The sequence below is a fragment of the Pantherophis guttatus genome, chromosome 5 (assembly GCF_059756535.1).
Source record: "Pantherophis guttatus breed Tessera chromosome 5, ASM5975653v1, whole genome shotgun sequence".
Classification (NCBI taxonomy): Eukaryota; Metazoa; Chordata; class Lepidosauria; order Squamata; family Colubridae; genus Pantherophis; species Pantherophis guttatus.
In genome coordinates, this window is record NC_142067.1 from 104,334,792 (window position 1) to 104,356,092 (window position 21,301).

Genomic DNA, 21,301 nt, shown 5'->3' on the forward strand with positions numbered 1-21,301 from the left:
AGTGAGTCATTGCATTGTTTATTAGTAGCATGGTTGTTAAACAAATTTGACATTCCCATTGATTTTGCTTGCCAGAAGGTGATCTCATGATCCAGTACATGGCAACCATCATAAATATGAGTCAGTTGTGCCAAGCCTCTGAATTTTGATCACGTGACTATGGGAATGCTGAAATGGTTGTGAGTAAGTCACTTTTTTCAGAGCCGTTGCAACTTCAAACAGTCACTGAATGAAAGGTTGTAAATTGATGGTTACCTGTGTGCTCGTCTGTTCTAAAAAAAAGATTAAAATGCACAAACCATTTGGAAAAGAAGTTAGGCAGGGTAAATGAAGCATATTTGTGTCTTGGAAGGTCCGCCATCGCAATCATGTTGTCAAGAGTGACTGGGAGATGCTTTCAGAATTCCAGCCTAGCACTGATGATGTTATGTCTGCAAGAGAGCATCCAAACTCAAGAGAGAACCAAGGACCCCTCATTTCAATGTTGAGCTATAAATATTCTCCTTTATAGATACTACTCTGCTAAAAGGCTGCTCTGATTAGCACCATTTATACTAAGAGCTCAATTAGATGCTGTCTTTCAAGAAATAAAAATGGATGGAGAAATTTTAACATGTCAAAATACCAGCGAAAAGTGGATAATGGGTTCTGTTGCCAAGAAAGATTGTTTGTCAAAAGAAGCACAAATGTATATACAAAAGCATTTTGGCCCATTTTGATATATGATAGTATTTTAGGAGAAATTATGAATTCAGGGAAAATAGGTTGCTTAAGTGTAGGTGGTTAAAGAAATGGATTTAACCTATAATGAATGGGTCTTAATAAATATGGAATATATGGAAAAGTGAGTGACCAGGATGAAAGAAATACACAGAAGGGATTTGGTCTTGAAGACTGAATGAAGATTGAACTGCAAAGCAAATAAATGAAGGGACAGTGAATGGAATGAGGCGATGGAGAAGACTAAAAGAATCACAATTATACAGAATTAGTGAGTTCTTCAGAGCATAGAAGTGAGGAATTTAAAGAACAAAAAGATAATGCATTCAGTGTATGGGCATGATGGAGGCAGGATTTTAAGGCATAGGAAGTATGAAGAGAAATAATGTACGCAGGCCTGCTGCTCATGAGGCCTAGTTTCCTCCCCCCCCCCCCCCCCCCCAGCCAGGCCACCAAGCCACAAAGGTTGGAGACTGCTGCTTTGGGAATAGGGAGGATAAAGTGAGGGAAGGAGGGAAATAAATTTAAAAACCTCCAAAGTAGTGTCTTCCTTTTTTTTATGCAATAAAATACATAATAAAGTTATAATGCCAACTTTTTAGTTATGCAAAATAATAACCCCTAGCCATTTCTGTAACAATAATCCACTTATTTGTCAAAACCCAAAATCAAATTTTCATTTTTTCCCCCCTCTTTCATGCAAAGTCCAGAAGTGATTTCAGTTTCCAAATAACCACTAAACTATTTGCCATCACCACCTGGAGAAACTACCAAGCAGCCACTTATAGCTATCCAAGGAAGGTTGAGTTACTGCTCTGTGGATTATTGGCTCCTCTGCTCTTCATTTTAGTCTCTTAAGTTCTTAACAGATGCTAAAGCTGGTGCTCTCCCATTGATTTATTTTTAATTTGCAAAAATAAAGTCATACAGGATAAGAAGTTTAAAGGCCCCAAGGGAGTGGACAGCACAATGTCTGTCTCTGGCACTTCCTTTCAAGAGATAAAGTGAGCCGCGGTGGTGCAGTGGTTAGAGTGCAGTACTGCAGGCTCCTTCTGCTGGCTGCCTGCAATTTGCCAGTTCAAATCTCACCAGGCTCAAGGCTGACTCAGCCTTCCATCCTTCCGAGGTGGGTAAAATGAGGACCCAAATTGTTGGGAGCAATATGCTGACTCTGTAAACCACTTGGAGAGGGCTGTAAAGCACTGTAAAATAGTATGTAAGTCTAAGTGCTATTGCTACTGCTAAAGTTAGTCAGAAACAAGAAAAATTAGGATGATCAGATGGGGAGGAGGGAGTGATTCTCGGTGATGAGTCTTTGTATCAGAGACACACAACTGAGATCCAGAGTGTCTGAAAACCTGAAAGCCATGGATGTTTCTTTATTAAAGTTGATACTACATTTTAATATTTGGTGTGAGAGGAGTGCATACTCGATTGTGAAATATCCAGTTGGATGGTGGTATAACGGCATTATATTAATTGTATTGAAATTTTCCAAAATTGGTCCTTTTGGATGTTATCTAAAAAAACAAATCAGATATGGAGATTTGGAAATTCTAATGATTATCTTCTTGACCCAAAGTTGAGTTTTTCACTTCAGAAAAGTCGCAAATGTCTTTTACAAGGTCTCTGAGTTGCTTCTTGTTGGGGAATGTTAGGAAATCTAGTTAATAAATTCTTTATTACAGCCATTGTCTGACCAGATTTTTTCTTACAGTTGGATGGAATTACATCAGTCTTCTGCTATCTGTTCCTGGGCTAAATGCCAAAAGTAGCTAGCAATTTCCACAGGGAGATTGCTGGTTTATTGATGGCCTTTAATGCAGAGATACAGATGTTGGATAATAGTCCCAGCTCAGAAATCTTTGGATCAGGAGGACCTGTTGCTGGACTCTACTTAATGTCAGAGACAAACCTGAGTATTTTATGGTACATCAGCTTTTTATTTTGTCTCTGATTTTCTGTCAAGCTGTTGCTAGTAATCAGGAACATTGTCATAATAGTTTAAAACAGTGTTTCTCAACCTTAGCAACTTTAAGGTGTGTGGACTTTACAACTTCCAGAATTCCCCAGCCAGCATGAAGTCAAAGTCCATATATCTTAAAGTTGCCAAGGTTGAGAAAGACTGGTTTAAAGGAACATAGTAGAATTTTTTAAAAGATGCTATGTCTGCCTACTTGTTTTGTCTTTCACTATTATTAAAATTTTAAGTGCAGGTGGTCCTCGACTTAACAACATCGTTCAAAGTTACAACTGCACTGAAAAAAGTGACTGATTGTTTTTCACACAACCCTTGCCGCATCCCCATCGTCACGTGATCAAAATTCATATGCTTGACAACTGACTCATATTTATGACAGTTGTAGTGTCTTGGGGTCATGTGATCACCTTTTGTGACCTTCTTAATAAGCAAAGTCAATGGGGAAACCAGCTTCACTTAACTGTGTTATTAACAACTGCAGTGAGTCAATTAACAACTGTGGCAAAAAATGTCATAAAATGGGGCAAATTCACATAACAGCTGTTTTACTTAGCAACAGTAATGTTGGGCTCAATTATGGTTAAAAGTTGAGCCCCAAATCTTGTATACTTTAAATTGCAATTTTATATCTGTTTCCCAGACAGCAGGTCTCCTTGAGTGAACTTGCTTTTGAGTGAACATACATTGGATAGGGCTGCTAATTTATTTCTATAAATGGCAAATAATATCTCTATTTTCATGAGACCAATTGCCTTTGATAATATTACACTACCTCTTTGTCAGCTATTTGAGATAGTCCAGGTCAGAAAACAGACATTGCAAAGATTAAAGGAATGCTATTAAATTGTTGTAGGATATAATTACAGAATCTTGAAATCTTGCCAGAGTGTCAAGCAGGGGTTATTTTATTTCTCATGCCGTCCCTTTTCCAGGCATGGAGATTGAGGTTTTTTTTTCTCTTTAACTGCTCCTAGAGATCCTTCAGCAAGATTATCTTCACATTCCTCTATGTGAGTTGTACTGAGTTGCTTAATTCTGGAAGAAAGGATGAAGTCTGGAGGATAACTTGTGTCCTTTCAGCATTTTCTCCCATTTTGTTCCTCTCAGCACACTTTCTTTGCATGTTTAGCAAACACTTTGTAACTTTACGAGCTCATAGTAGCTACAGGAGAGGAATAAGTATGTGGAAGTGATAAGTAAATACTTAAGAAGAACAAGTATTTGAAGTAGTGCAGTAGTGAAATCCCCGTTTTTGAATTATAGCACTAATTTATTCTGTATGTACTAGGATGTGTAAATAGATGTTGTTTCTGCTTTTTAAAAATTATTTTTATCCTGTTGTTTTTATGGTATTACAGGAACAAGACTGAAAAGAAAATAATTTTAAAAGTATAAATATAAGACCTATTTAATAGAAAAGAAATATATAAATTAGAGCAAAATATATTGTTCTTCTCCTACTTGTATGTATACAGGTAGTCCTTGTTTTATGACCACATTTGAGCCCAAATTTTTTGTTGCTAAGTGAGACATTTGTTAAATAAATTTTGCCCAATTTTACAACCTTTCTTTCCACAGTTGTTAAGTGAATCACTGCAGTTGTTAAATTAGTAACATGGTTGATAAATATATTTGGCTTCCCCATTGACTTGTCAGAAGGTCACAAAAGGGAATTACATGACCCCAGGACACTGCAACCATCGTAAATGTGAGTCAGTTGCCAAGCATCTGAATTTTGATCATGTGACCGTGGGGATACTGCAATGGTCGTAAGTATGAAAAATGATTATAAGTCACTTTTCTCAGTGCGGTTGTAACTTTGAACAGTCACTAAATGAACTGTTGTAAATCAAGGACCACCTGTACTCCGTTTCAAATATTCAACAATTGGGGGAAAACCCTTTTTTGCACAGGCTTAGTATAAAATAAGTCTGCTTGAAACAAAAGCAAAAGAAATGTAAAATAAGTGCAATGGAATACCTAATTAGGAGAAGTTTGTGAGAATAAACCCTGGATTAGATATTTGTACGTATACCAAGTTTGTATATTTAATTAAATTTGTGTCAAGATATTTTTGCAATTGGATTTATTTTTCTCTCATGTTAGAAAATAATTTAGTAATCTGGAGAACTTGCAGTTCTTAATCAGCATCTTCTTGTCTTAAAGTATAGGTATTCCTCAATTTACAACCAGTCACTAAGCCCTATAGCATACAATTGGTTTATGTATAAATATCTAATCCATTGTTTAACAACTATGGCATTTTCTTAATTACCATGGATTCATTTAATGACCATGGTAATTTACTTAAAGACTTCCACAAAAATGTAAAATCAGATTAGTTGCATGATGACCCCTTTATTACCATCATGACTTATGGGCAGGCTCCATTGCAGTTGTAAATTGAATACTACCAATAGTTCCTACTTCCCCAGTGTCAAGTGATTAAAATTCAGGTGCTTGGCAATTGGCATATTATGATGGTTGTGATAGTCCTGGGGTCCTGTAATTGCCATTGGCGATATTCCCAACCCAGCTTCCCACAAGAAAAGTCAATGGGGGAAGCCAGATTCACTTAACAACCATGTTATTAAGTTATTAAGCCACTGTGGTGGTGCAGTGATTAGAATGCAGAATTGCAGGCTAATTCAGCTCACTGCCAGGAGTTCAATCAGCACCGGCTCAAGATTGACTCAGCGTTTCATCCTTCTGAGGTCAGTAAAATGAGAAACCAGATTGTTGGGGGCAATATGCTGACTCTGTAAACCGCTTAGAGAGGACTGTAAAGCACTGTAAAACGGTATGTAAGTCTAAGTGCTATTGCTGTTAACAACTGCAAGTGATTTGCTTAACAAGCATGGCAAGAAAGGTTGTAAAATTGGGTGTGACTCACTTAACAGCTGCCTTGCTTAACAGCAGAAATTCTGGTCTCAGTTGTGGTGGTAGAGTGAGGAGTACCTATGTTTTAACCAACTTTAAAAGATAACCATATAACAGGCTCACCCCATAAAATAGGCCTAAGCAGTATTTGACTTATTTAATATCCTAGCTCAGTGCCTGGAGGAAAATCTGAGTCTATGATTTTTTCAGAAGACCAAGATAATTGGGACTTTTTTGTAACATTGCAAGTTTTATTGATTTTTTTTTTTGAATGACTGATTGTTATAACACAATGTTCTAACTCTTTTTACAAGAATAAAGTATCAATAGTGCAACAATAAACTAAAATAAGACTGTAAAAGAACATCATCATTCATTTACTACCAGAGTCCTTAAATGTAGCAGCAGCAACAAATATAAGAATTAAAGAATGGGGTAGCTAAAGCTGTAGACTGTGCAGGAGATTAAAGGTGTTTTTATTGAACAAATTCTGTGTACATGAATGGGTCCATCATAAAATGGATTTAACGGCTAACTTGAATATGATTGCTTGTATGATAATTAAGATAGTTAAGAATTGCTAAAACCATAAGGTTCAGGAAAGCATTATTAGTGTAATTTTTGCTATATCATAAGTAGTTTAAAAAAAGTGAGACAGGGAATAGCTTTTGTAATATTTTGCTCTAAAACAGATGCCTTAAAAAGAATGTAGTTTAAGAAAACGCTGCCTTTTAAAACTTTGAAATTTTTACATGGCATTTGGTTCCTAAATGATGTCTCAGAAATACAGTAAAGTCTTGATGCCAGAAATTATTTAAGGCTGATATGTCAAATTTGAATTGGATGTAAATTAACCAAATATAAATATATACATGTCCCTTGTAACTGTGACCTATTGAGAAAGAGAGATTGCAGATGTGGTGATACCTAGTGACCACTGCAGTTTTCTTAGCAAATTTTTCAGAAGTGCTTTGCTATTGCCTCCTTACTAGGGTTAAGAGGGAGATTGGCTCAAAGTCATCCAGCTGGCTTTGTCCCTAAGGCAGGACTAGAACTCATGGTTTTTCCAGTTTCTAGCCTGGTGCCTTAAACTGTGCCAAACTAACTCTTTGGATGAAGGATTATAACAATTGAAATCCAATATAACTGGTTGTTAGAGGAAGGCTGATAGGCAGATAACTATAGATTTGAACTCTGTTCAGGAATTGTTCCAACTTGTTTGTAATTATATTATGCAATATTAATATGGAAGCAGAATGATATCATGATTTAATACTGTTTTAGTGGATGGATGTATATGTATTTATATCAAAAAATATCAAATAGGATATAATTTAACATAGGTACAGCATCTTTCATTGCACTCTAGTGATGACTTTAATGCTTCAAGTTCAATCTGTTTTACTCTACATATATTAACATTTGTATGCAAAAGGGATGGTATTGTTTGTCTAAAGAATTCATGAGCATTTAAGTATGAGCCAGGGGTCTTTTTTTTGCAAGTAGCAGTTCAGTCCAACTGAAACTGAATCAATTTAGAGTGATTGATGAAGTGAATTATAGTAAAAACAATATAGCATTATAAATGGGACTTCTTCCAATATTGCTTAGGATTTGGAACAGTAGTGAAATCCAAAAATTTTTACTGCCGGTTCTGTGGGCGTGGCTTGGTGGGCATGGTGTGGCTTGGTGGGCGTGGCAGGGGAAGGATACTGCAAAATCTCCATTCCCACCCCAATCCAGGGGAAGGATACTGCAAAATCCCCATTCTCTCCCCACTCCTAGGGGGAAGGATATTGCAAAATCTCCATTCCCACCCCACTCTGGGGCCAGCCAGAGGTGGTATTTTCTGGTTCTCCGAACTACTCAAAATTTCTGCTACTGGTTCTCCAGAACCTGTCAGAACCTGCTGGATTTCACCCCTGATTTGGAAACCTAGTATTAAGTCTAATTAATGAAATGGTATTGATATAGGGTTTCCTGCCAGAGCAGGGGGTTAGACTAGAAGACCTCCAAGGACCCTTCCAACTCTGTTATTCAGTACTATCTCAAAGGTGCTTTTTTCTTCAAAAGACAACCGAACTGTTTTTTCCTAGAGGAAGGAGAAGAAAAAAACGGTTCACTTCTCATCCATCCATCCATTTTCTTCTTCTTCCTCAAGGAAAAAACAGTCCAGCTGCCTTTTGAAGGAAAAAAAAAACACCCTTGAGACAACTGTGTTCTGGATAACTGAGAATCTCCACAGACATTAATTCAGTATTAGCTTCTCACCAGCCACTTCTGCGCTACTATACAATAGCAATGCTCTAGGGGTAGCAGCTTGATTTTCTAGCAAGCTGATCTACTCTCAGCTGCTGAGTGAATACACTGTTCACAGGGTGACTCAAGGTTGAAAGAGGAGGAGGAGGAGGAGGAGGAGGAGGAGGAGACTGAGACGGCAAAATAATTGCTTTGCAGCTGTTCCCACCACTCCCCCTTTAGGAGGCATCAACAGCAATGGCACACTTTTTGCAGTTTATTTGAGTATAGCTCAGCTGAGAAAAAAAAAACGGTGGGAGGGATCAAGAAGTAATTAGAGGATGTTTGCCTGGTTGCCTGGTAACCACACAAGTAATTTGAGTTTATTTTCACCTTCCCAGCCTCTCCAGCATTAACTCTTTCTCAGCACTTGAAAAGTGTTATTACACCGTCATGTCAGACATCCACCAATTTATGCAATAGTTGTAGGAGTATCATTAGAGTGTTTAGTCAAAAGTGTGTTTGATTAAACACTATAACAATACAGGTAGTCCTTGACTTATGGCCACAAATGAGCCCAAATCTTACATTGCTAAGTGAGAAATTTGTCAAGTGAGTTTTGCCCCATTTTACAACTTTTCTTGCCACACTTGTTAAGCGAATCACTGCAGTTGTGAAGTCAGCAACATGGTGGTTCTTAAGTGAATCTGGCTTCCCCACTGACTTTGCTGACCAGAAAGTTTGAAAAGGTGATCCCATGACCCCGGGACACTGCAACCATCTTAAATATCAACCAATTGTCACGCATCCAAATGTGATCACATGACCATGGGGATGCTGCAAAGGTCATAAATGTGAAAAATGGTCATGTTAATTTATTGGTGCAATTGTAACTTCAAACAGTCACTAAATGAACTAAATCAAAGACTACCAGTAGTTTTATAGTGTTACAATATACCGTATTTTTCAGAGTATAAGACGCACTGGAGTATAAGACGCAGCTTAGTTTTTCGGGAGGAAAATAGGGGGAAAAAATCTGCCTACCAGGTATTTATCTGGGTAGTGTCCTTAGTCTGGTCAGCTTCAGCACATTAGTTTGCTGGTTTTTGATCCCCTGCTTGGGGATCTAAGGCACAGCTTCTAAGTTTCTAAGGCACAGCTGAGAGGAAGCAGCAGTGAGAAAAGCAGGCAAAGCATGGGGAGATCGCTTCACTCAGCTAGCGCCTAGTTAGGGCTGAAAAAAAGCTTCTAAAGAATAGCTGAGAGTCGGAGCAAAGCATGGAGATCGCCTCCCTCGTTAAAGCACAGCTTAAAGCACAGCGGAGAGTCGAGGGAGCAGGCAAAGCTGGGAAGACTCGTTAGCGCCTCATTAGGACTCAAAAAAAGCTTCGGAAAAGCTACATTTGGAGTATAAGACGCACCCAAATTTTTAGTTTCTTTTGGGGGGAAAAGATGTGTCTTATACTCCAAAAAATACGGTAAGTATCTAATCCTCTTTCAATGCAGGAGGACGAAGCTGGAAGAGTATGTTATGTATAGTTAAAGAACAAGCTATTGTAAAACTATAAAGAATATTTTGGTGCTTTCCCATCTTTTCAGTCTTTAGATGTGCATCGACCTTGTTTATTTTACATCGTAGAGGTCTTGAATTTCATATTTGTGTCCTCTAAATATAATTTTAGGTGCTATCAAATAAAACAGTAACAAGAAGCCATGTAAGGAACTGTTGCTTAGCTAGTGTTTTTTAAGTCAGTCAGCGAGGTAGATTCTGCTCCTATCCATTCTACTCCAGATTAGCAGTTTTTGATGGACCTGTTTTCATGAATAATAGTAGAGTTGTACAGTTCTCATTTAAATGTAGGTGCCTTATATATAACTGAAGGACCATCTCTTGCTGGTCACATCCACCCAACCCACTAGAGTGGGGAGGCAAGTAATGTTGAGTCCCATCCCCTAAAGAAGGTACATCTGGTGGGATCCAGAAGAAGGGCCTTCTTCATGGAAGCTCCTCCCTCTGGAACATCATCCCTCCAGAAATTAGGCTAGTCCCCACTCTGACCCTCTTCCAGAAGGCCCTGAAAGCGTGGTTTTGCCAGCAGGCCTAGGGAACTCAGAGTGGGATAGAGTCCAATAAATGGCTGGTTTGAGTGTATTGTCACCAAGGGGGGGGGTATTATTCTATTATTTTATTATTTTTATTATTTTATTTCTTTTACATTTTGGTTTTATTTTCTGTAAGCTACCTAGAGTTGCCATGAATGAGTAGGTGGCTATATAAATTTTCCAAAATAAATAAATAAATAACAACTCCCTTAGATAGTAAAAAAGAAAAAAAAGTACTTTTGTCTTAAAAACACTTTTAATTAAGTTGGGGGTGAATTCAAATGATTACATTACCTGGTTATAATTTCTGAAACTTCTATGTGCAATCAGTTTACAACTTTTACTTCTGACCAGAATCCAGGTTGGTATTCATAAGGGCTTTATAACAGAAGTCCCTTAAGATCAGGGGTGGGCTGTTGGGGGTTTGCAGGGGTTCGGGAGAACCTCTGGCTAAGATTCTGTGCAGTTCGGAGAACCCCCAAATCCCATTCCTGGCTGGCCCCGCCCTACCCACCCCTCCCAGGAGTCCCCACACGGCCCATTTTGGATGCAGGTAAGTGCAGGGTGCACGCGGAAGCTCGGGGAGGATGAAAAATGAGCCTACCAGAAGTTTGAGCCCATTTCCAGCCTCCAGAGGGCCTCTGGAGCCTATGGAGGCCATTTTCGCCCTTCAAGCCTCCAGAGTCTGGGGAGGGCAAAAACACCACCACCATCACCTCCCCCCCCCCCCCGCTGTGGTACAGGAGGCCGACTAGGCCATGCCCACCATGGTCACACCCACCCAGCAACCGGGCAGAGAACCCCTTGCTAAAATTTTTGAAGCCTACCCCTGCTTAAGATTATCAGGAAATAAAAGAAACAATAATTAGAAACAAATTCTTCCTCCTCCTCCTTTCCCATAGAAGGGAGGTGGTCTGCATCTTGACCTTGCCATCTAATCTACTTCTGTTTTCTTCTCAGATAGGTATTCGTCCAAAGGCTAGAATCTAATACTGAAAATAGATTCAGTGTGATTAGAAATGTGACTAGGCTAACATTGTGCTTTGCGCATTTATTCAAAAATAATATGTTATCTGTTTAACAGTGCTTACTCTCATGTCAAATGTAGGAGGCTGCAATCTTAATTTTTTGGTTTGGGCAACGTTTTCATATTCTGAACTTGGATTTTATATTTTTCCTCTACCTCAGAGTAAGTTGCTTTGTGCATAAAAGGATATTAAACACATTTTAGGATTTAGTTTTTTGTTGTTTTCTTTTTCATGATGGCAGGAAACATTGTTCTCAAAAGGTAGTCCAGAGATTTCAAAAAAGGAGGTTTGGGATTGGGTGTACCTCTTAAGTTTCAAAGATTGTCTTTCTGGTTGCATATATTCAGGAGACCCCAAAGAGTTAATTTTTCTTACTTACTTTCTTACTTATTTATTTATTGGGGGGAGGGAAACCTAATGTAACTGCCTATTAATAAATGTTCTATTCCATAGGACTTCACCCAAGTTGTTATTGTCAAGGTTTAGTATGTGATTTGTGGTTTACTAATCATATGTTTAAAACTCTGCGGAATTGTACTCTCATCTAGTTTCTTAGCTTTTAGAAATGATTGGTTGCTGTGAAACTTTCAGTTTGAAACTGAGTTTAGAACAGGGACGTTTTAAAGTTTATTTCTTACCTGCTGCTTCTTTTGCTAGAGTTGCCAGGTGTCCACTATTTGAGCGGACAGTCCACTTTTTTCACATTATGTTCACTATTTTTTTTCACAAAATAGTGGACTTTTTTTATTCAAAAGCTTTATGATGAAATGGTACGTAATCTAAAGCTGTACAGTCTAAGAGAATAAGGATAGGAGAATCGCGTTTTGTCTTTTTTTTCATAAGTTAGAATGAGACAAAGATCGAATATCCATTGAACTTGATTCTCCAAAAAAATTAATGATGAGATTAAAATAAAAATATATTATAAAATTATGTACAGTTCACATTTTTAAAATGTATTGTAGCTTGTGTCGACTGACCTAAAATGGCGTCGAGTGATGAGAGTGACAACGGCGAGATTTCGAATTCTTTAAAACAAAAGAGAGGAGTGTGCAAATACACCAAAGACTGGGAAGCTACTTTTGCATGGATTACCAACAACGAAACCGATAGAACAAATACGACGGCCTACTGTAAATTGTGTCAGAAATAGTTCACAATTGAATATAATGGTATAAAAGCTGTCACACAGCATGCAAGCACAAAAAATCATTTAGATAAGGAGAAAATAGCTTCCAGCAACAAGCGAATCAATTCGTTTTTCATTGTTAAAGACTCCTCTTTCAGTGAGAAAGTGACTGTAGCTAAACACCGTATTTCTTTCCTGGCTCAAGATTGCAGTATTAAGTTAATGAAGCAAATTTTTGATGATTCAGAAATTGTAAAAAAGAACCAAATCATCAGCTATTGTCAATGAGGTTTTGTATCCTTTTTCTATTGAGTTGGTTCTCAATGATCTTAAAACTGGAATTCCATTTTCTCTCTCCACTGACGCATCAAACAAGGGAAATCGCAAAATGTATTCCGTTGTTGCACAATATTTTACTTGTGAAGAAGGACTGTGTGTGAAAATTTTAGATTTTTATGAGGAGTCTTTCGAAGATTCTACATTAATAAAAAATCAGCTGTGTCGAGTTCTTAGTGATAACGAATTGGAAATAAATAATGTTTCAGCTTACTGAGCAGATAATGCATCGGTCAATTATGGAGTGAACAAATCTGTTTACCAAAAATTATTGCTGGAAAATGACAATATTGTAGCTGCTCATTGCAATAATCACATTTTACACAACAGCGCAAAAAATGCATTAAAGCAGTTATCTTTTGATATCGAAAATGTAGTGCTGAAGGTTTTTGCCGAATTTTTGAATTCTGCGAAGAAACGAGAAGACTTGAAATCATTTTTTGAGTTTTGCGAGTCAGAATTCCATGAAGTTTTGCGCCATGTTCCAACATGTTGGTTAAGTTTGTTTAAAGCGGTTGAAAGACTTCTTTTAAACTGGATACCTCTAAAATCGTATTTTATTTCTCTTGGATCTGATGAGTGCCATAAGGTTATCTGGAACCTTATTTCGGATCAGGAAAATGAACTCGCGAAGGACGATGAACCAACAATTTCAGAATTGTATTTATATTTCACGCACTTCTTCATGTCAATAATGCAAGACACCCTACTGAAGCTGGAAAGCAAGAAAATTCTTGCATGTGATCTTCACATTATCATGGGCGTGATTCTTTGCAAAAAAAATACGATGAGCAGTTTTTTGGAATGAAAGTTTTATTTGCCTTACGTAAAAAACATTTGCCTGAGAATGCTGTGCAAAAGTTCAAGAAAAAAGCCATCAACGTGTATCAAAGAGCCATTGTGTACCTAGAAAAGTGGTATAATTTCACCGATTCAGTATATGAGACGCTAAGTTGTTTCAATCTAATTGATCGCAATAATCTTCCAACTTTAGAAGAAATGACGAACATCTGGTTATTATCACCATGGCGAGAAGAACTTCCACCCAACACTCTCTTCGATGAAATTTCTGCCTTAGAAGAAGTTTATGTTCATCTGCAGGGTGATTCATCCCTTGATAAGTGGACGTACTTTTTCAAGAAAGAGCCAGCTCCGAGTTTACTGAAACTGTTCCAGTATTATGCATCAATTCCGGTATCAAATGCAAACATTGAACGAATTTTCAGCGTCATGGGAAATTTGTGGACTGACGAACGTAACCGACTGCTTGTACCATCAGTTCGAAGTGAACTTTGTATATTTTTTAATATTTCTCAACGTTGTACTGAAATTAAAGAATTATTCCTTAAACACAAAGAATTGATCAAAGCTGCGCAGTCAAATAAAAAATACACACGACAGCAAAGTAAAATGTAATTTAATATTTTACATATTATTATAATGTATTTGATGTTTTGAATTTTAAGTAAAGTTTGGAAGTGATTATTTTAATACGTGTTAAAATGTTTGTAAGAAAATATATAATTTAATTGTAATTTTTTTTTATTTTTTTACTACTTAACTCTCTCCCCCCCCCACGCTTGTCTGCTATTTTTTGGAAGCAGACCTGGCAACCCTATCTTTTGCTATGAAGTGTACTTTTCAGTAGTATTTTGTAGCTGCTGAAGAACAAACTGATCGTTTTGACGCAAACTGCCAGTAAAATGTATAGTTCAATTTTCAAACAGAGTGCTTTTCCTTTAGCTGCTCATGGTAACATGCATAGCACTCCCTTCTCCCATTTTTCCCACAACAATTCTGTGATTGCGTATGTTGTGACTTTGTGGAAAAAAAAACATTGTTAGGTTCTTTCATGTCCTCGGCAGGTTATTTTGGGGGATGAGGGGTAGGGAGGTAATAAATGCTACTTCCTCTGACATTTAGACTTCTGTACCAGCCTGATTAGTGAAAAACGGAATGACTGCATGCAGATGAATGGAGTTTATATCAGCACCTAAGGGAGAAGTCTGAGGTTAGCTCTTATCTCTAACTTATTTTCATGTTTAATGTAGCCTCTACCATGGTTCTATGAAAAGCAGGCCTTCCTTTTCCTTTTCCCAGCAATCTGTTGTTAGTACAAAATGTGATATGGTGTCATTTCTTCCCTCTCATAGCTGTTATTTACAGGAAAAATTCATGATATTAAGTATTACATTTCATTTATACTCTTACAGCAGATGAGAAGGGAACCAATAAATAAAGAAACATGTACACATATACACAAATCTACTGTATATACACACAGAGAGAAACACAAGCACAAGCATAGCAGCAGCAGCTGTGCCATCTCCACTATATCTTCTTTTATTTATCCTTAGTTCTGCTTAGTCAGTGCTCTGTTACTTCCTCTAATAATTTAATTGCTGGGTTTAGGTGACTGCAGTAATCTTAGTGGAATCAATCAAAAGAGAAAGTGAGACAAGAGAATGATAGGCTAAGATCTAACCATAGAGAAATCATTTATGACCATTTAGTCAGGCTATAGACACTCTATAAAATAAACCCACAGCAAACAACGCCCAAATTTTTGTCCATCAGATTCATATCTTGGGGTAGGAATGAATAGGAAATTTCCTGTGCCTCTTTATACTATGTTTGCTGCATAGATACACTGAACTGAATGGCACTATTATATTATTCCCCTGAAGTTACGAACTATGAAATTCAATCTCAGGTTTTCCTAATAAACATTCTGAAACTTGTTTTAGGTTTAGTGAAAGAAAGAAGGAACATAGTGTACTTTTGACTAGCTTGGAGACCAGGGGAATACATTTTTTCCCTCAGTACTGTCAGGAAATACTGAGGAAAGAAAAGAAAAATGGTTTGTTGTTTGTTGAAGCCGAATATGCTTGTTATGAAATCAGCACTTTTGGGGGGGGGGGAATAAAATGTAAAAAAATAGGTTAATTGAAATTGTCCGGATTGCTTCTTGGAACTGAACACATTTCCTTCCAAATTAAGATGCATAAATATCACTTCATCTATTAGTGCAGAACTTCATGAGAATTATTATTGATCTCTATGTCAAGGGAATCGCTAACATTACATAGGTAAGGCAACCTGTCTTCAGATGCCAAATGTTGGGCAACAACACCTCTTCACCCACTCCTTTTAATGCTAGTACCATTCGTGAGTGGCAAGTTTCATTAGATAATTTTTCAAGAAAGCATTCAGGAGATTCCTTTTCCATCTTTACAGTCAAAGGCATTCATAGTCAAATAAGTCAGGATCAAACCCTGCTTTTGTATATGCACCCTTGTTTCCTTCCTGTTGGAGTGATAAGGATTGGCTGATGATTGTGAGTCTTTTAGGCCTCTTCCTTAATACTCCGAGGCTCCTAGGAACACATGAGTGTCATTTTTTAAAATCTATCAATACCGCTGTTATTGACCTGAGGAAATTCCTTTGCCATTTCCAAGTAAAAAAGGATGCTTTTGAATATGTACAGATGGCCTTAATTATGGTCTTAATTATGAGACTCATATTGTTACTCCTTCTCCTTATTCTTTAGCAACTGGTGGATAGATGGAAAGAAATAAATTACATCCAAAACTTTGAAGTAGATTTGGCCTTTGGATATCACAAACCTAAGATTTCAAAATTATTTATTATGCTAATGATTAGGGGAAGGACTGACAGAACCTGGGGGTGGAGTTAAAAGAAGGATCAGCATAGGATCTCTGAATAGCCACAATAGGGCTAAGTCCAACCCTTCTTGAATTCTGTTGATCTTTAGCACTCCTAACAGGTGCTAACTTTTAGTTGAGAAAATTCCTGTGCATAGGCATGAGTAGCAATAAATCAATATAGTTAGACCTTCATGTGTGGACATGATCTTTGGTGCATGACAGATGATAGTATTATACATAACTTTGAGAATCTGAAATTAAGTCCATATTGTATTTATTTATTGAAGAAAGATTGAAGCCATCCATCTCCCTTATAGAGGGACTATTTCATATGATAACCCATTCATATGGCTTACTGTGTGCATTTCATTTTTTTTATTAATCTATAGTATGCATGAATTTCCCCCATAATCCATTTATATAGTCACAAATAGCAATCAATATTGTAATTAAAAGTGCAGGAGCTCAATGAAAATGAGAGAGAGAAAAGAGAGAGAGGAGGAGGAGGATTCGATAGCTATGAAAAAACTTTCTTTTAGTTGGTTAAATTACTTTAGTTGGTTAAAAGCTTCTAGAATATTAAATGTGTTTATTGGTAGTTCAGTTTGATAAACTTTATGATATATTTTCATTTAGAAATCTTTTACTTGAAACAGATGATAAAAAATTGAAGGTCATGTGTTATATCAACATTACAAGTTTTTTTTTTCTCTGTCTCAATCCTTTCTTTATTAAAAGTTCACATTAAAGAATGTAGCACATACAGCCCTGTCTAGAGTAGTAGAGCATTTGTTTATTGATCCGGAATTTCTTTAGGGTGAGTCAAACATTGAAAGTACTGTAATAGAGTCTAAAAATGTGATGTGCAATGAAAGAAGAATGAAAATCCTTATTCCAAGAGAGTGTTAAGGAGAAGGGAGGGAATGAGGAATGCTGGAGGGTGCAGATGAAAAGCAAACTGCAGGACAATAATCGGAAATAATACCGGGAATTACATCTGAACAAATTTACATAGACTTTTATGGTAAATCCTGAAAACCTCAATGTCAGCACTGGTGTTTCAGGGTTTATATAGGGCAGTTTACAATTACATTGTCAATAGACTTATCTGAAATGGAAATTTATGTTTTCCAAAACAAAAAACAAAAAGAGTTGGGAGGAGAGTTTAAAATATGCTTAATTTCAGATTATTATAGTTGTTGGGGGGATTAGAATCTCTTGTTGGCTATTGTTGCAATTGTTCCTTTTTTTAAAGAGGTGTGTGTCCATCCCAAAGGTGCTTTTTCAAGAGGCAACTGGACTTTCTTGTTTTTCTTTGAAGACATTTCACTTCTCTTCCAAGAAGCTTCTTTAGCTCTGGAAGGTGGTGATTGGAAGGATTTAAACTCCTTGCAGATAGCTGGCCATTTGCATTCTTTTAGAGAGCCATTTAGGCTACCTGGAAGTTTATCTGTGTTGTCAGGTTCACCTGGGTAATGCAAATCGGTCTGGAGCCTTCTTGGAACAGTTGAAACTGGATTGTTGTAGACTGGAGATAGATGATGTTGTATCTCCCCCTCTGTTGAGAGAGGGCCATTCAATTTTGACATAGATAGCCTCTTTAATCACTCTTTCAAACCAGCTGTTCTTGCTGTTCAAAATGTGGACTTTGCTGTCTTCAAAAGAGTGGCTGTTGTCTTTTAAATGTAGATGGACTTCTGAATCTTGTCCTGATGAATTTGTTCTCCTATGTTGTGTCATGTGCTTATGAAGTGGTTGTTTTGTTTCCCCAATGTACAGAACTGCACATGGCTCACTGCATTGTACTGCATATACCACTCAGTTTGTGTCTGAATGTTTTATCTTGGCATGTATGTTGTGTTGGCTGAAGATCCTCCCTGAGCTTTTCCGATATTCCTGCAACATATGGAATAACAACATTGCTTCGTTTATTTGGGTTTTGATGAAGGACTTCTTGGGATAGCCACATGTTCTGAGGCCTTCCTTGATGTGTTTTAGTTCTCTTTCTGTCTCATTTTTGCTGGTAGGCAGGCCTTCAGCTCGGTGGTATAAGGTTCTGATAACTCCCATTTTGTGCTCCAGTGGGTGGTGAGAATCAAAATGTAAAAATTGATCTATGTGCTTGAGTTTTCTGTAGACTCCAATATTTTCTGTCTTCTTTAATATGCTTCTGTCTTCTTTAATGTGTACTGCACAGTCCAGGAAGGCTAGACTATTTTCCTTAACATCTTCCCTTGTGAATTCGATGTATCTGTCCATAGAGTTGATATGTTTGGTGAATGTTTCCAATTCCTGTGTTTTGATCTTGACCCAAGTATCATATGTGTGTGTGTGTGTGTTGTGTAAATTTCAAACCTAGAAATCAGTTGTCCCCTTTCCTCCTATTTCTTAAAGGGAAAATAGCTACTTGGCAGCTGACGAATTAAATGGAAGAGCATGCAGCTAGCTTACTTGGTGCCTTTCTGTCCACTTTTCAACTAACTCATTGTATTATATAGTAAAGCAGAGACACCATAGAGCCGTGATGGTGAACCTATAGCACACATGCCCAAAGTGGTACGTAAAGCCATGTCACCCAGCATGTGCAGCCTTGCCTGTTTGTCTTCCGGGTTTCTGGCGCGCATGCACACATGACGATCAGCTGTCCTTCGTGCACGCGGCAGTGCCGAAAACCAGTGTGTGCATGCGCATCAGCCAGCTGATTATCAGGTGCACATGTGCGCCAGAACCTGGAAGTTCAGCTTTTCCAGAGCGTGATAACTTTGCACGTGCAGCAGTGCCGAAAACTAGTCTGCGCATGCGTGCCAGCCAGCTGATCGTCGGGCGCGCATGTGTGCTGGGACCTGGAAGTTCAGCTTTTCCGAAAGTGCAGCCCCAATGAGCAGGCATGCACGTGACATTTCCATGCGAGTGCCAAAAAGGTTCACCATCACTGCCATAGAGCCTTCAGTACTTTGACATTCACCTAAAAATAGACTGTACACAGGACTGTTATCTGCTCACCTATATGTGAGAAGACAAAATAACTTGAATTTGAAATGGATTTTTAATGTTAGTTTTTCATTTTCGCATATAATGTATAATCTTTGTTTTTCAATACAGCAAAGAGCTCCAGGAAAGATTTTATTAGATGCAGTCTGCAACCATCTGAATCTTGTTGAAGGTGATTATTTTGGCCTTGAGTTTCTGGATCATAAGAAGGTCATGGTATGTAAAGATATTTTGCCTAAATCATCTCTCCCATGATATCATTTTATAATCTTTTCATGCTCCTAAATGTTTGCCACTTCCTACCTGCCTTACAATATTTTCTATTTTTCTCACTAGAAAGCAAAGTAGATAAGCAAGAGCATATGAGTAAATATTCTTGTTTCCCAGCTCACAACCAATCAATCAGAAATGTGCAATATGTTTGTCCATAAATAATATACACAGCAGTAGAGCGAAACATACTGTTCTAAATAGACTACAGAACTTACACTTGTTATATTAAAATGTGTGCACATATCTATTGGACAGGTTTTTTATTATTTCAAGAATAAAACCATTCTTGATGGAAAGATAATGAATCGTGGACTGAGTGATAGCTGTCCAGTTCATTATGCTTAACATTATGAAAATAACATCTGTTCATCCTTTTCTTCCTCTCTTCTGATGGAAACAAATCTGTTGTACCTAGGCAACTGCTGTGTATTTTAAGCTTTTCTAAAAGTATCACTTGCTACCACAGAGGAGTGTAGTCTGTGCTGTTTTCTTTCTGAGTTTATCATTTCTGCACCAGAAATAACATTGTAAAGCCTTTTACTCCTGTGCTGGGTACCCATGCAATTATAACTGGGTTGTATTTTAGTCATTCTTTTCAGAAATTTGGCAGAGCACACATTTTTCAGGGTGCCAAGTGTGAAGTTCAAAACAAAATATGATTACAATGCCAAGAAATATCAAGATCTGTTTTTTAAAAAAAAATCTAAAAATTGTGTTTTTTCCCAGATGAACATACTGTAAATGACTAAGACATAGATGTTTTTATTGGCTAACAAAAACAATTTTAAATTAATAGCTTTTTTCCTCAAAATAATCAAAACACATTAATGGGTCAGAACTTGGACACAGTTTTTTGTGTGGGTCCTGAGTTATTTTTCTGAAAGGAAGATATGCTTTTAACTTGGTGAAACAAAGAGCTATTCAAGTTTTGTCTTGAACAAATGTACGATTCTTTCGAGCTTTCTTGTTCAGGACAAAAGTGAGTTTTCTTTTTGTGAGAGAAATGTTTGCCTTCTTACTATCTAGGAGTTTAACTCCGTGGGAATCTGTGTGTGTGTGTGTGTTGTTTTTGTGTGTGTGTGTGTGTGTGTGTGTGTTGCATCCACAAATACATTAGTATGAATACAATGTACAGTGGTGCTTAAAAGTTTGTGAACTCTTTGAATTTTCAATATTTCTCCATAAATATCATGATCAATACCAAAATACCAAAATGATCTGTTCTTCACACAACTATTAAAAATAAACAAATGAGTCAAAAACATTATGCTTGTTCACTTATTTATTTTTTAAAAAATGATCGAAAGATATATATGTGTGTGTGTGTATGTGTGTGTGGCAAAAGTATGTCAACCTCTTGGAATATCAATTTATTTGAAAGAGAAATTGGTCAGTTATTTTAATCAAAGAGATGATAATCAGGTATGAGTGTGTGAGGTCCTGCCATATTTAAAGAAGAGAATTCTGGGCGTTTACTATCAAGGACGTAAACAACAACTATCATTGTTACATTTTGCATGTAATACTTCAAGATGTCTTCAAGAGCCCAGGTAATGTCTAAAAAGTAATTGTGCACTTGCATTGGAAAATGTTGATATTCATGAGACTGCCAGCAGGGCAACACTGAATAACAATGGTGAGCATGGCAAGACTGCAAGGAGAAAGCTACTATACAAAAAGAACATTGCTACCTATCTACAGTTTATGGGGGAAAAAAACCATATGGATTAACAAGAAGGCTATTGGAAGAATGTTCTGTGGATGGATGAGACAAAAATAGAAATTTTTGGCTTAAATAAAAATTTTATATTTAGCGAAAGGCAAATACTGCATTCCAGCAGGAGAACCTTAGCCCATTTGTGAAACACAATGGTGACAGTATCATGGTTTCTTTGCAGCCTCTAAACCAAGATGGAACTTTGAATTCTGAATTGTTCCAATCAATTCTGTAAGA

At 37.3% G+C, this 21,301-nt stretch overlaps 1 protein-coding gene across 6 annotated transcripts in view; it reads left to right on the top strand.

Moving 5' to 3' along the window:
• Nucleotides 1-21,301, top strand: part of FARP1 (FERM, ARH/RhoGEF and pleckstrin domain protein 1) — a 155,153-nt gene that overhangs the window by 71,693 nt on the left and 62,159 nt on the right. For all 6 annotated transcript variants that reach the window (XM_087871498.1, XM_087871497.1, XM_034418288.3 and 3 more), the window contains exon 3: nt 19,186-19,290. In XM_087871498.1, the coding sequence (XP_087727624.1) occupies nt 19,186-19,290 (105 nt within the window). The remainder of the gene's footprint in view (nt 1-19,185; nt 19,291-21,301) is intronic.